Source organism: Megalobrama amblycephala, linkage group LG16 (genome assembly GCF_018812025.1).
Source record: "Megalobrama amblycephala isolate DHTTF-2021 linkage group LG16, ASM1881202v1, whole genome shotgun sequence".
Classification (NCBI taxonomy): Eukaryota; Metazoa; Chordata; class Actinopteri; order Cypriniformes; family Xenocyprididae; genus Megalobrama; species Megalobrama amblycephala.
The window spans coordinates 37,839,925-37,856,358 of NC_063059.1; the positions used below are offsets into that span (position 1 = coordinate 37,839,925).

At 36.4% G+C, this 16,434-nt stretch overlaps 2 protein-coding genes across 2 annotated transcripts in view; both read left to right on the forward strand.

Annotated features, from left to right (window-relative positions):
- LOC125248560 (NACHT, LRR and PYD domains-containing protein 12-like) overlaps positions 1 to 16,434 on the forward strand; it is a 1,264,817-nt gene that overhangs the window by 399,223 nt on the left and 849,160 nt on the right. The gene's annotated exons all lie outside the window — the stretch shown is intronic.
- LOC125248698 lies at positions 6,216 to 7,626 on the forward strand. Its single transcript, XM_048160818.1, has 3 exons — positions 6,216 to 6,380; positions 6,571 to 6,695; positions 6,862 to 7,626. The coding sequence occupies exons 1-3, from the start codon at positions 6,378 to 6,380 to the stop codon at positions 7,454 to 7,456; spliced, it is 723 nt and encodes a 240-aa protein (XP_048016775.1). The 5' UTR covers positions 6,216 to 6,377; the 3' UTR covers positions 7,457 to 7,626.

Consider the following 16,434-nt stretch of genomic DNA (forward strand, 5'->3'; position numbering starts at 1 on the left):
ATGTGCTCATGCATCCATTCCCCAGACTAAACTGTTGTTTTTCTTCTGATAAAAACTAAAAATGCTCAAAAATAGACAATACAGCCACAAAAACTCTGAATGTTTTTTTTATTAATTTATTTTGTATGTGTGTGTGATTGCATATCTTTATCCTCCAGATATTTTGCCTAATTAAATCATTCACTGTATAACAATAAACCCTGTCTGTGCGTGCATCAATGGATATTGTCAATTGCAAAATAGATTCATAAAGCTAATATGGCTTTTCTTAAAAGCACAAAGTTTAGGATTTTAAATTAGTCTGTATATTGTCGTCATAATTCACTCAAAATGTCATTATGATACATAAAACAAGGTTATACATCTCTCAAACATCTGTCTGCATTCATAACTGATGTTTCACACTTTCCAGGGTGATTCATGTCTCTGTTCTTCCTCAGCTGATCAAACACTTCACCTGAAAACCTCCTCAAAACACCTCCAGAATAACGGACAGGGAGACAGATGCTATTTTATGTCAAACTCATGCATCTTTCTTTCTTTCACTGGTTCTCTCAGAAGCTTCCTCTGACCCGCTGTCTTCCCCTGTAAATGCCAACCTTCAAACAGAGACCTCTCCTTCACCCTGCTCCATCATCTGAGAGGTCAAAGTGTAAAGTTCACAGGTCTAGCACATGTTCATCACAGAGAGAGAGGACGAGCTCAGGCAGATGAAAATAAAACTACAGTCTGTTTTTCATCTGATCCTCAAACATGTGCCTTGACTTGATTACGCTCTCATATGAGAAATGCATTTGTTGTTGATTCTTCTATAATTAGAGGGAAATAGCTTTTTTATTAAAATAATAATGAGCATGAAAGTCATTTGATATGCTTTACAATTTATTGTGCTTCAGTTTGGTTTAACATTTTCAAAAATCACAATGCAGTTTTTTTTGCAGGCAAGAGAGCTGTTGAGACAACAGTGATTGTGAGTGAGATACTGTTTTCATGTAACAGTTAAATAAGAAGGTAATATCATTTAGCTCATCTTTCAAACTAAATCTGACCAGGTAGCTTGTTAATTTCTTCTCCAACAACAAAAATAGATTCAAAGCAAAGCTCCATTGGCTCTGAACTATTTAGTACAGTTAAATACTTCCTTAAACTGTTCACATGTATACTGCTCTAAATTTCTAGTTTTCCCCTCTCTCATTATCTATTTCATATTTATGCACACTGTTGCGTTTCCCCAGAAACCTGCTGATTTATTATTATTGCAATGCTGCCCCCTACTGGTGTGTGATTACACCTGCGACTCTACCACCAAATCAACTCTAAAATAATGCTACTTCATCTTTTCAAGTTTTATTGCAGAGACATGAAGTCCATTAACATTCTGAAATAACAGTTTTCTACAGCCTGGAAAACAACTAATTAAGAAATGGCAAAAGGAAAAAAGTTGAACATTGCTATGCACACCATAAAAATCTTCAAAGTATATAGTCTTATGATGATAATTAGGGTGTCAACAGTGTCCTGTCTAACTAACAGTATTTATCTCGTACACCAAGACATTTCAAAGAAACCATGGTGTCTTGACAAATATAATGTCAAGCTGTGGTTAATGTCATGGTATACACAATATGATGGATTTGCAGGTTTGGTTGGATTAGGCCTACAGGTAAATATTTTATTCCTGTTTCTACTTTCTCCAAGGCCACTTGTTGATGTTTCTTTTAACTTAATTTTTTAACCAGGTCACATCGCACCTTAAAGGGTTAGTTCACCCAAAAATGAAAATTATGTCCTTTATTACTCACCCTCAAGTCGTTCCACACCTGTAAGACCATCTTCAGAACACAAATTAAGATATTTTTGATGAAATCCAATGGCTCAGTGAGGCCTCTATTGACAGCAAGTTAACACTTTCAATGCCCAGAAAGTTACTAAAGACATATTTAAAACAGTTCATGTGACTACAGTGGTTCAATCTTAATGTTATGAAGTGACGAGAATACTTTTTTGTGCACCAAAAAAAAAAAAAAAAAAAAAAAAAGACATTATTCAACAATATCTAGTGATGGGCGATTTCAAAACACTGCTTCATGAAGCTTCAAAGCTTTAGGAGTCTTTTGTTTCGAATCAGTGGTTTGGAGTGCCAAAGTCACGTGATTTCAGTAAACAAGGCTTTGTTTCGTCATAAGTGTTTCAATAGTTCACGTGACTTTGGCAGTTTGATACACGCTCTGAAACTGATTCAAAACAAAAGATTCGCAAAGCTTCAAAGCTTCATGAAGCAGTGTTTTGAGATTGCCCATCACTAGATATTGTTGAATAAATTCGTTATTTTGTTTTTTGCCGCACCAAAAGTATTCTCGTCGCTTTATAACATTAAGGTTGAACCACTGTAGTCACATAACCTGTTTTAAATACGTCTTTAGTAGCTTTCTGGGCATTGAAAGTGTTCATTATCTTGCTGTCAATAGAGGCCTCACTGAGCCATCGCATATTATCAAAAATATCTTAATTTGTGTTCTGAAGATGAACGAAGGTCTTACGAGTGTGGAACAACATGAGGGTGAGTAATTAATGACAGAATTTTCATTTTTGGGTAAACTTACCCTTTAAAAGTAAAACGTTACAAGGCTTTATAAAATTACACAGAGCGAAAAAGTCCATTTTCAATAGTATAGCAAATATCAATTTTGTGAACAAACTTTGATGTGGGCTTGAGAAACCTCGAGCCGGGTCGCCTGAAGCACAGCTGTGCCATATGATGTAGGGCTGAATGTGTTGCCAAGTCTGCTGTTTTCCCTCAGAATTGGGTTATTTTTACACTGTTGCCACGAGTTTAAGTGGACAGTCTGAGGTCTGAGCTGTGCACGACTAGAAAAAGTGCAAAGAGCGTTCCCTTTATGATTACTAGAAAGCTGTCACTCATCTCAATTCATCGCAATCTCACAAAGATCCGCTATAATTAATGAAGCTGACTGAATTTCTACACTTAGTTTGTTACAAGTTAACTTATAATGAGAGGATTTGCGAGCATGCAGAAATGAAGCTCTAGCGCAAGTTCTGCCGGGAAGACTCAAATGTTACGTCACTTATTAATTCAGATCTAACCAATCATTATCTAACACTTGGAGTATAAAAGATTGGTACTTACACTTGTCTGAGTTCGCAGATGCTGACGCGAACTTCACCTCCATCCTCCCCACCACCACCAGGATGGTCCCTGTCCTTACTCCCCGGGGGTTGGCTACGCCCCTGCCTTCAGCTTCAGGCAGGAAATGCAAAGTCTGCAACCCTCAGGACGTGAGCTACGGACGGGGCCTACGCCAAAGATCATTAACTTTATATATATATTCTGCTTGCTGTTTGGTAATAAATATCAGTGTTTCATTATCTTGCCTCCCGAGTCTTTCTGGTAGAACTGGACAAAAACTGGCATTTTGAGTGGTGAGTAGATACTAACTTAAACATGTCTGATTGGCCATTGCATTCAAGAAATCAACATATTTGTTTGTGATTTGCTACACTGCTTAATGCCGCAAAACACATTGTAAATAGAAACCGTTGATGCTCTCAAAAGCACAGACTCCAAATCTGCTATTATTATGGAGAAAACTGATCCTAGACCAGCATAGACAGCTTTTCCCCCTAAAAGCAGCAGCAGTCCATGTTTGAGTGAGAAACTTCGACAGTAGTCTTAAAGGATTAGTTCACTTTCAAATTAAAATTTAATGATAATTTACTCACCCCCATGCCATCCAAGATATTCATGTCTTTCTTTTGTCAGTCGAAAAGAAATTAAATTAAGGTTTTTGATGAAAACATTCCAGGATTTTTCTCTTTATAGTGGACTTCAATAGCCTCCAAACGGTTGAAGGTCAAAATTGCAGTTTCACTGCAGCTTTAAACGATCCCAGATGAGGAATAAGGGTCTTATCTAAAGAAACCAACATTTTTTTTAAATTATATACGTTTTAACCATAGAAGCTCGTCTTGAACTAGCTCTCTTCTTCTTCTTTTCTATTAGAATTCCAGCAGTGTAGACACTGCTAAGTACAGGTCCTTCTCAAAAAATTAGCATATTGTGATAAAGTTCATTATTTTCCATAATGTAATGATAAAAATTAAACTTTCATATATTTTAGATTCATTGCACACCAACTGAAATATTTCAGGTCTTTTATTGTTTTAATACTGATGATTTTGGCATACAGCTCATGAAAACCCAAAATTCCTATCTCAAAAAATTAGCATATTTTATCCGACCAATAAAAGAAAAGTGTTTTTAATACAAAAAAAGTCAACCTTCAAATAATTATGTTCAGTTATGCACTCAATACTTGGTCGGGAATCCTTTTGCAGAAATGACTGCTTCAATGCGGCGTGGCATGGAGGCAATCAGCCTGTGGCACTGCTGAGGTGTTATGGAGGCCCAGGATGCTTCGATAGCGGCCTTAAGCTCATCCAGAGTGTTGGGTCTTGCGTCTCTCAACTTTCTCTTCACAATATCCCACAGATTCTCTATGGGGTTCAGGTCAGGAGAGTTGGCAGGCCAATTGAGCACAGTAATACCATGGTCAGTAAACCATTTACTAGTGGTTTTGGCACTGTGAGCAGGTGCCAGGTCGTGCTGAAAAACGAAATCTTCATCTCCATAAAGCTTTTCAGCAGATGGAAGCATGAAGTGCTCCAAAATCTCCTGATAGCTAGCTGCATTGACCCTGCCCTTGATAAAACACAGTGGACCAACACCAGCAGCTGACATGGCACCCCAGACCATCACTGACTGTGGGTACTTGACACTGGACTTCAGGCATTTTGGCATTTCCTTCTCCCCAGTCTTCCTCCAGACTCTGGCACCTTGATTTCCGAATGACATGCAAAACTGAGCAACAGTCCAGTGCTGCTTCTCTGTAGCCCAGGTCAGGCGCTTCTGCCGCTGTTTCTGGTTCAAAAGTGGCTTGACCTGGGGAATGCGGCACCTGTAGCCCATTTCCTGCACACGCCTGTGCACGGTGGCTCTGGATGTTTCTACTCCAGACTCAGTCCACTGCTTCCGCAGGTCCCCCAAGGTCTGGAATCGGTCCTTCTGCACAATCTTCGTCAGGGTCCGGTCACCTCTTCTCGTTGTGCAGCGTTTTTTGCCACACTTTTTCCTTCCCACAGACTTCCCACTGAGGTGCCTTGATACAGCACTCTGGGAACAGCCTATTCGTTCAGAAATTTCTTTCTGTGTCTTACCCTCTCGCTTGAGCGTGTCAATGATGGCCTTCTGGACAGCAGTCAGGTCGGCAGTCTTACCCATGATTGCGGTTTTGAGTAATGAACCAGGCTGGGAGTTTTTAAAAGCCTCAGGAATCTTTTGCAGGTGTTTAGAGTTAATTAGTTGATTCAGATGATTAGGTTAATAGCTCATTTAGAGAACCTTTTCATGATATGCTAATTTTTTGAGATTTTGGGTTTTCATGAGCTGTATGCCAAAATCATCAGTATTAAAACAATAAAAGACCTGAAATATTTCAGTTGGTGTGCAATGAATCTAAAATATATGAAAGTTTAATTTTTATCATTACATTATGGAAAATAATGAACTTTATCACAATATGCTAATTTTTTGAGAAGGACCTGTATATTACTGCCCTCCAGAGGTCAAAGTTTGAACTAATTGTTATATACTTGCACTAGCATATTGTATATGACAATTTAGTTCAAACTTTGACCTGTGGAGGGCAGTGATGCACTTAATTCTAATAAAGAAGAAGAAGAAGAGAGCTAGTTCAAGATGAGCATTCATGGTTAAAATGTATACAATTTTATTTATTTTTTTTAGAAAATGAGTGATGGTTTCTCTAGATAAGACCCTTATTCCTCGTCTGGGATTGTGTAGAACGCCTTGAAGCTGCAATGAAACTGTAATTTTGACCTTCAGCCGTTTGGGCTGCATTTAAGTCCACTATATGGAGAAAAATCCTGGAATGTTTTTGATCAAAAACCTTAATTTCTTTTCGACTGAAGAAAAAAAGACATGAACATCTTGGATGACATGGGGGTGAGTAAATTATCAGGAAATTTTAATTTGAAAGTGAACTAATCCTTTAAGTCCATGGTTAGGGGAAGGCTAAGCCTTGCCCAGCCTTACACACACTCCGCCTATGTTACTGAGCTGTACAAACAAAAAAGGCCAATGACATTGTTCAAGAATGTGAAAGTCAGTGATTAAGGCAGTTTTCTTAGTAATTTTATGTTCATTTGTTTTTTTTCCAAGAAGAGGGCTGGTCCTGACTCAGAATAAATCCCATTCCCTTCCTCTTTCACTCTTATCACTCCTTTTTCTTTGAAGACTCACACATCATCTCTGGGCTTGAAGATTTGGAACAACAAACATGGTCAGTCACATTCAGGATTTACTAGCAGTTATTATTAATAGATAGTGGTGTTGGTGAGAGGTAGTATGTGCAGGTCACTTTGAATGGGCTTGTTTTTCTACTATAATGAACTATGCACATGATATTTATCAATTTATTTTGTTTTTCTCTGTGTGTGTGTGTGTGTGTGTGTGCTGTTTTGTGATTTCAGAAGTTCACTGTGTTTCTGAGTGGACTCCTGCTGCTCTTTCTGCTTCCCGACTGGACAGAAAGTGTTGAAGACGACACTGTGGACATCAATACTCTCGGCCGTATTATCAACTTCTTTGAGCAGAAGTAAGTCTGTCTCCATAGTCTATGAAAAATTAAACGTTTACAGTTAAGCAAAGAGGGAACAGAGAAATGAGAAGCACTCGGTCAAATGGCCATGGATTCAAAACATGGGAGTGTGTCATCATTAGTCACCTTAAATACTTGATCTTGATACTTTACTGTTTTCCAGCTATAAGAGAGTCGACAGTGATGGAGTTGAACGTCAGTACGCTGCAGCCATCAATGTGCCGAAGCATCAGTGTCAACAGAACTTCTTTCCTGCACAGAACAACTTCCTGACTCAGGAGAATGCTTTCAATGTGAAAAATGCAATTACTGATGAAACAAACGCACTTTACCAAGGTTCAGAGCTCATCGCTGCAGGAACTAGGAAGGTTGTAATTAGTAAAAAGAAGCAATTCAACATGCATTCAGAGTCTCTCCTGCTGAATCCTGCTGACAATTCACCTATGACCAAACTTTTGAATAAAAGAAAAGACAGCTGCTCTGTTTTCTACACATTTGATTCTCCCTGTGTTGACACGTGTCTGAGTGCTACAGGGAGTCACAGCATTATAGAGGCTCTGAAGAACTGGAAAGATCATGATGGTATTAAAGCTTTTGTCTTCAAGGATTTCTGGAAGTTTGACACAGAAAAAGATCTTCAGACTAAGTTTAAGCAGATTGTGGCTCATGTTCCTCTCTTCCGCTGTGTGAGTGAGAATCAGTGTTATGCTTGTAAAGGGGAAGGAAACACCGCCATAGATGCACACTGTTTGCCTTAAAGAGAGATCTAACAGTTATGTTAGTAACATTCATTTCTTTCACATGTGATTCTGTGTTAAGATCTACTATCCTTTGTTTTGAAATTCAGCATGCTTAGATGAAGAAGTAAAATGCATTTAAAAAATAATCTTGCTTCCTACTTCAACAAATAAAATTCTTCTGCTTGGCACCTTTGTGTTTGAGTTTTATTTCGAGATGAAAGTATAATGCACATAAACACGTGTGTCATAAAAAGTCAAAAGGGAGGATATAAGAAGGCCTTTCATATACAGTAGGCAAAATGCAAAAGGTGGTGTATTGTGAATAGTGCAGGTGTATGAGTGTTTGTATTTATTTGAGAACTCTGGTACATTGTTAACATAAATGACAAGAAAGAAAACAAGCTTAATGCAGCTGTTGGGGTGAGTGAAGACAGACACAGTGGGTGTCGGCGTCAGGCCTCGGGGATGAACCTATTTTAAACAAACAAAGAAATTGCAGAAATTGCTTTCTGGGTAACACACTGGAAATGGAAGTGAAAATGAGGCTAAGTGTAATACAGAAAGTAAAGACAGACTAATCCATAGACACAACTATGAGAAAATGCAGATATACAAATTGATGATGATCAGCTTTCAGTGATGTTTCAGTTTTAGACAGTAAGGGTTACACATGACTGTATCGACTGGTATCAACAGTGTTGCCACATCTCGCCATGAACAAACTTGGACAAACAGACAGCTCTCCTCAGATAGGAAAATATTCACTCACTGGAAACTTTATTAGGTATCTTGCTAGTACTGGGTTGGACCCCATTTTGCCTTCAAAGTATGGCAGAGATTCAACAAAGTGCTGGTCCATGTTGTCACGAAAGCATCACACAGTTGCTGCAGATTTTATGTGAATCTCCCATTCCTCCACATCCCAAAGGTGATCTACTGGATTGAGATCTGGTGACTGTGGAGGACATTTGTGTCTAGTGAACTCACTGTCATGTTCAAGAAACCCGTTTGAGATAATTTGAGCTTTGAGCCTCAGTTTGCTGTTCTCAGCTGACAGGAGTCTTCTGCTCCTGTAGATCATCTGCTTCAAGGTTGTTGCATGTTCAGAGATGCTCTTCTGCAGACCTCGGTTGTAACGAATGGTTATTTGAGTTGCTGTTGTCTTTCTATCAGCTGAACCAGTCTGGTCATTCTCCTCTGACCTCTGACATCAACAAGCCGTTTTCAGCCACAGATCTGCCACTCACTGGATATTTTCTTCATCGGAGCATTCTCTGTAAACCCTAGAGGTGGCTGAGTGTGAAAATCCCAGTAGATCAGCAGTTTCTGAAATACCAGCCCGTCTGGCACCAACAATATGCCACGTTCAAAGTCACTTAAATCGCCTTTCTTTATTCTGATGATCATTGAACTTCAGCAAGTCGTGTTGTCCATGTTTAGACACCCAAAAGCACTGAGTTCCTTTGATGCTGATTAGATATTTGCATTAAAAGTAGTTGAATATGTGTTACCTAAATGAGTGTAGATATATCAGGCTGTTAAATGCAAAAAAAAAAAAAAAGACTACACACAACACAACTGAATAACACGTTCTTTCAAAATAAAACTCATCATAAATATTAAATGTATCAAAAGTATTATTAATTTAGCTTTCAAATGAGCCCAAAATGTATTTATCCTTCTGTAAACTACAAGTATATTTAATATACTACTAAATTATGGACATATTTAAATGAAGTATACTGTCATGACATTTGTACTCTATCTGTTTCTCTCACATAACTGTGTTCATGGATGGATACTTGTTGCATTATTTGTCAAATGTGCAAAACATGGCAAACAGAAGTACTTATTGACAATTGAAGGACTAATATTTGACAAAAACACACACACACACACACACACACACACACACACACACACACACACACACACACACACACACACACACACACACACACACACACACACACACACACACGTTATTCACCACATCTCTACATTTTAACCTTTGTTTGGGAATGTTATTAGGATAATTTCTTATTCCATTGTTGCTTTTTGTTGTTTTATCAATCTAGAACTCAGTGGCTCCACTTAGTGGACTCTTTCTGCTTTTACTTTTAACTCTAAGTGCAGAGCCACAGACTGTGGACATTCATACTGTTGGTTATATATTGTAAACTTCTATGACTAAAAGTAAGTATGCCTCATATTACTGCAAATAATGAATGACCTATTACCCTTTAAAGGTAAAAGGTTTCACATTTAACAGAATTTCAGTGCAGAAAATCATCCACAGAAACACGCAGTAGCCATCATAAGAATCAATGTGAAAAGGATTTCTCATCTACACATGACAACTTTCTAACTGAGAAGAAAGCTGATGTGGAAAAGAATATAAGATAGAAAATAAGTTACATTTACAAAGGTAAAGTTTTCATTGTGGCAGGTGTTAAAACATGGGATTTAGTATACAGGAAAGCGTCTCTTATTCACTTACTCACTGAAAACCTGTTGAATAAATGAAAGGAGGAGAACTGTACTATCTTCTACACCTAAATCTCCCTGTGTTAAATCCTGCCTTAATGAGTCGAGCTCTTATAACAGCCTGGCCAGCCTGGAGAACTGGAGTTCAATGAAAGCTTTTCAAAAATCTTTTGATCTAACTAAACCATGGAAGATCATCAAAAGAACTTTGAGTTAAAGAAGATTGTGGCGCATGTTCCCCTCTTCAGCTGTGTGAGTGAGAGTGAATGTCATCCTTGTGAAGGTGTGGGAAACACTGCCCTGTTCTAGTACAGTTAGAAATAATCATCATTTTGGCATCTGTTGATATTTGGCTGGCAGCAGATGAGGGCTCACCTCATAGGACAATGATCAATGGGGCAATAAAACGATAAACACAAACTCAGCAATCCAAGAGTCAAGGCAGACTTACTGAAATTAGTCATGCACTACTAGCTACTAAAAACAGACTAAGTTAATGAATTGAAGTTTTGACATTTAATTTTGAGATCCCGTTTGCACGACTGTGAAGTAAATATAGGTCCTCTAGATACAAGGAAAAAGATTCTAATTACTAGAAGCATCTGACACCTGCTTCCTTATTTAGCTCATTTTTTAATGTTTATTATTGAGGATTTTGGCTGTTTTTCTTTAAAATAACAGTTTTAGTGTTTTTTAAAGAGTGCAATACAAGCAAGAAATCGTACTAAAACCATACTAATGAAAATCTACAGGTTGATTATTAATATCTATGATTATGATACTTTATAAAAATGCAAATAAATGATTTGTAATAAATAAAAACAAAGAAAGTTTTGAAATCTTTGTTTTTCTATACCAGGAAAATATCAAAACTCAAAACTCTCTGATCAGTGCTGAACCCCCTCAAAGGAGACGAAAGATACAGTAATTTACATCATTTTGAATTATATCATCGATACATGTAGACTCACAACATTTGGGTGATCCAGGGTGACTTATAATATTATGGTTGCCGTGTGAAATAAACTTGTATTACTCAGTTTTACATGTTGGCTTAAGTTTGCAGTTTTGCTTTTAATCTACATATTGCACACATAGACACTGACCTCTTTGAGCTTTTTGATTAGTTTGGTATCACTGCTGCCCTCAAGACCTCAACAACAACATATGAACAGTAACACTCTTTAATGCCACTTAATGCCATCAAATCTTGTTGGTTAAAGACATTCTTTGGTATGAAGGTGGTATATTTAGATGACATACTGAGACTTATATTTGTGTTTGTGGCAATATGATATTTGTGTAGGGCTGGATTACTCACATGAGAAGATGCTTAAACTCTCCCAAAGACCTTAGAGAAAGAGTGAGTAATTATGTGGTTTCCGTTGATTTTGCAAATGATGTTGAGGAAGAGGGAAAGTCCAGACTCCAGGATCAACATTTAAACTTTTACTCACCCAAAAATGAAATTTCTGTCATTACTCACCCTCGTGTCATTCTGCACCCGTAAGACCTTTGTTCATCTTTGGAACACAAACTAAGATATTTTTGATGAAATCCAAGAGGTTTTTTAAAAACATGGTTAAAATAGTCAACATGACTACAGTGGTTCAACCTTAATGCTATAAAGCGACAAGAATACTTTTTGTGCACAAAAAAACAAAACAAAAATAACAAATTTATTCAGCAAATTTTCCTTTTTCCTGTCAGTCTTCTACACAGTTGATGTAGTGCAGAGCTTCCATATTCACGCCAGAATTTACGTTGGGACATAAACACGGAAGCCTGCACTGCGTCAACTGCGTAGAAGAATGACAGGGAAAAGGAAAAATTGTTGAACAAAGTCGTTATTTTTGCGCACACAAAGTATTCTCGTCGCTTCATAACATTAAGGTTGAATCCTTACTACCTTTCTGGACCTTAAAAGTTGCAATTATGTTGCAGCCAATGGGTGGTTAAGAAAGCTCTCAGATTTCATCAAAAATATCTTAATTTGTATTCTGAAGATGAACAAAGGTCTTACGGGTGTGGAACGACATGAGGGTGAGTAATAAATTACAGAATTTTAATCTATGCATGCAGTTACATGCCCTCAAAATTCAAGATACATGGGCATTTTTTGCCCTGATGAGTTTTTGTCAATTAATCATATGATAAGATGTAGTTGTATTACAATATCACACGAGCAAGAGTGCCGTTTTCCCCAAATCCAATGTTCCTTCAACTTATTGTTAAATGAACAATGTGAGTTACATTTTAGACAGTAGTATTTTTAATATTGTTTATTTTTTCTAAATTTCAAAATGATGAACAGCAGAACAGAGACCACGTGCAACAGAAATGTTTTTTGTTATACTGACTGAATTTGCGTTTTGAAGTTAAAATTAAGATGGGCACTTGCTTCGTTACTGAATGAATCAGTCATTTGAACAAATTGGTTGAATGAATGACTCACTCACTCACTCATTAAGACGGTGACTTGCTGCCACCTACTGGCAGTTTAGTTTAATATTTAAGGTACTTTTTAATTAAAAAGTTAAAGTTAGAAAAAAAATCCATATTTAAATATTGAATTAAATTTATGTAGACAAATTCTAAATGCTGTGTAAATATATTAATGCCACTTCTCATGCTGTGTCACCTCTGTATTGCAAAGATGGATCTGTTGATAATGATGTCATTTGATTGGTAACAGCCATAATGTATAGGCTACTAGGCTAGTATTAATTTTTATTTCTTCAGGTCTTAAAAAGCCTTAAATTTGACTTTAAAAAATGTGCAGCAACCCTGAAAGAAAAAAACTTTTCAGGATTCTATAGACATTGCGATATATTGATATATCGATATCGTGAATTCTTTTGGCCACAATAACCGTGGTGTGATAAATTGAATATCGTATATCGTGACAGCCCTAATATGATTGTATACATTAGACTCTCACAAACTAATGAGCCCGCATCCAAAGTATAATTTTTTTTAAATTATACTTAAATTATATTAAATTATACTTTTATTTTAATTTTTTTTTTAGTGCAGCAGTTTTAGTTATAATATCCAAGCAGTGTTTTTCACCTCACCACACCACCTGTCACTTCATACAGCCCATTGAACCGGGAAGTCATGAATTATCACTTAAATGTTCCTGATTGCTAAGATGAACTTAAAAACATAACATATATACAGGGATATACTTCAGTTAGAGTTTTATTCATTAGAATGGGTATAGGGTGCCAGTAATTATGGAATGCATATATTTCAGAAACACTATTTGTTTTATAAGAATTTTTTTCTTTTAACTTAAATTAAAGGTTCGATTTTGGTGAATGTTTTGAATAAAAGATTAACAAATTTTCACAGTCAGTTTTGCTCATATTTAACCAGGTTTTTGACTGTGGAGCCCATTGTGTCATTAAAGACAGAATAATAATAATAGTAATAATCTCTAACAATGTTGACAGCAGCTCCAAAGTTCCAAAAGTTGTGTGGAATCTTTGGAATTTTGGAAATTAAATAAAAACACAATTTTTTTTCCAATTAAACAACAACTGTAAAACACGCTAAGAATGACAGACAACATATTATTCCTGTTTATTTCAGCAGATAGTAGATCAAGCTTTCCCCCCAAAAAATGTCAGATGAGCTTTTGTATCTTCGGCTCTGAGATTAATTAATATAATTCATTTTAACAGACATACACACATTCACAAAAGAGCAACAAATTAAACATGTTGTACCTCTGACCTGTGGTTTACTAAAAAAAGGAAGTGAAGACATTCTTTAGTATGACGGTGGCAAATTTAGATGATTTACCCCTAAAAAGTTGTTAGTGTTTGTGTTTTTTGGCCATTTGACATTTGTGTGAGGGGTGAATTACTCACACAAGAAGCTTAAACCTTGCCGAAGAAGAGAGAGTGGTTGTGGACAGTTTCCATTGATCTTGTAATGATGAAGAGGGCCAGCCCAGGGTCCAGGATTATAAATAGCATCTACATCCCTTACATCTTCACTCTCACCTCTGAAGAAGACTCGCACATCATCCCTGGACCTTCAGCATCAACGGTCAGTGATATTCAGATATTGATACTTTACATGATCACTCTGTTTTTAATTTAATTTGTATTAGAGGTACACTACAGGTCAAAAGTTTTTGAACAGTAACATTTTTTAATGTTTTTAAAAGAAGTCTCTTTTGCTCACCAAGTTTCTTTTATTTGATCCAAAATACAGCAAAAACAGTAATATTGTGAAATATTTTAAAAAATGTAAAATAACTGTTTTCTATTTGAATATATTTTAAAATGCAATTTATTTTAATTTTAAAATGAAATTAATTGTACACAACGGGTTTCATCATTGATATTAATCAGAAATGTTTCTTGAGCAGCAAATCATATTAGAATGATTTCTGAAGGATCATGTGACACTGATGACTGGAGTAATGATGCTGAAAATTCAGCTTTGATCACAGAAATAAACTGCATTTTAAAATATATTCAAATAGAAAACAGTTATTAAAATTTTTTTATAAAAATTTTTCATAATATTACTGTCTTTGCTGTATTTTGGATCAGATAAATGAAGCCTTGGTGAGCAGGTGAAACCTATTTTTAAAAACATTAAAAATCTTACCGTTCAAAAACCGTTCGTTTTTTGACCGGTATTTATTTACTCTAAATAATAAAGACTCTTTTTCATTGGCACTGATGGTCTCATGAAAAACCTTTAACATCCATTGAGTCCTTCCATTGCACTAAAGGTTGTTTATACTGGAAAAGGGTTCTTCAGATTATTAAAATATTCTTCACACTGAGAAAAAATGTTTCTTTTTTAGAATTGAAGACTTCAGATGCAAAAGCCTCTAAGTGCCATCTGAAATTTCTTCAAAATTAGCATTTTTATCAAGCTTGTTTGTTTAGGTTCAGTTATTTCACTTTAATAGCAATTAATAGGTCCTTTTTATTGCCATTAAAGTGAAATAACTGAACATAAACATACAAGCTTTATAAAAATGCGACAAAAAAGATGCTTAGAGGCTTTTGCGTCTGAAGTCTTCAATTGTTCTCTGAATGGTTCTTGTTGAAATGACTTGTACTTGTTCAGTACTTGTTGAAATTAAGCCTTGACTCAATAGATGCATCTAACCCAAATTAAAATGATACCTTTTGCCAGTGTAATGTTTGATCAGGCTCCAGTCCACCAGAGGGAGCTCTCACCTGAACACTGAATTATGTCACTTCATGTTCTTGCCATATCAGTTCCTATCTTGTTCCTATCATTTCCTGTGACCCTGTATTTAAGCCATGTGTTATAAGTGCCACATTGCAAAGTATTTCCAGTTCGTAGTGATGGAAAAATTCAGCTTTGCAAAGCGCCGAGGCTTTCCCCTCAACTCTATCATAAAGGTTCATTTCTCAGAAAAAGCTGCCTTTGCGTCCATTTTTGGACTGTTTCATATAATAAATCAGTTTGTGCAATGAAAACCATATAAAGCAAAGAACATCTTAAGTCTTTCACATGTCATTCTACTTACACAATGTATGAATAAAAGAGTCCGTGACTAAATGTGTGAAAAAATAAGCAAGGCTGATGAGCAAAATATAAGAAGATTATCACAGAATGATCAGTTGAAGTTCCTGTGAACTGGGAATTAATACAAAATGAGCATGCACAAAACTACATATTTATTTATTCGTATTATGATTTTTGCTTATCAAAGAAGTGAATGACACACTTGAAACTGCACAAGAGTACATGAAGAAATCATGTTGCTGTGTGTGAAAACGAAGCTTCGGATGTCACAGATCATGTGGTTATGGTAAAACGAATCAAGCTCCAGTACAGTGCAGATGTTTCGTTACACCACAAATCACTGTTTTACTAAGCGTTCTTCATGCCTCTGTTGTTGATTACTGTTATGACCATTGTTTTTGCTCTTTTGACTGGGAGAAATGAAGCCTCTTATTAAATATGAAGAAATGAAGCCTCTCATTAAATAGATCTTTTGTGTTCCCATTTGCTCAAATAGCAAAAGAAAAAGTCCACAACAGTCACAGTGTTTTCACAACTTTCAAAAAGAGGGGAAAAAAGAGAGGTAGTCAGAAGAGAGAAAGATTCCTTTTTTCGTTGATCACGTTTCTTTGAAAACAATATGCGCTCTGGCACGAAGCTTCATGAGAAGTTGCTTTGCGAACTCGAAACACGCTGGATAAAATTTACATTTTTTTTTAGCATGCACAAGAATTTCTCAATGCTGTCTTTTCCTCCACAGAGTTGCTGAATGTTGTTCTTGCAAAAGGTGTTGATGCATCATCAGTCTTGTTAGGGAAAGATCATATTGTGTTTTATGTTGTTGTTTCATTTCATATATCTCCATGTGTTCTCTATCCTCCATAGGAATAATAGATGCTGTCTGGAAACTGTGCTGAATACATTCACACAATCAGGTTACTGTTTCAAGTGACACTTGATGGTTAGCATTGGAGAAGCGGCATTCATCAACTTCCCAGTAT

Coding starts and splice junctions, on each gene's coding strand:
- LOC125248698 (XM_048160818.1), top strand. Junction 6,696..6,861: donor ATCAACTTCTTTGAGCAGAA/GTAAGTCTGTCT, acceptor ACTGTTTTCCAG/CTATAAGAGAGTCGACAGTG.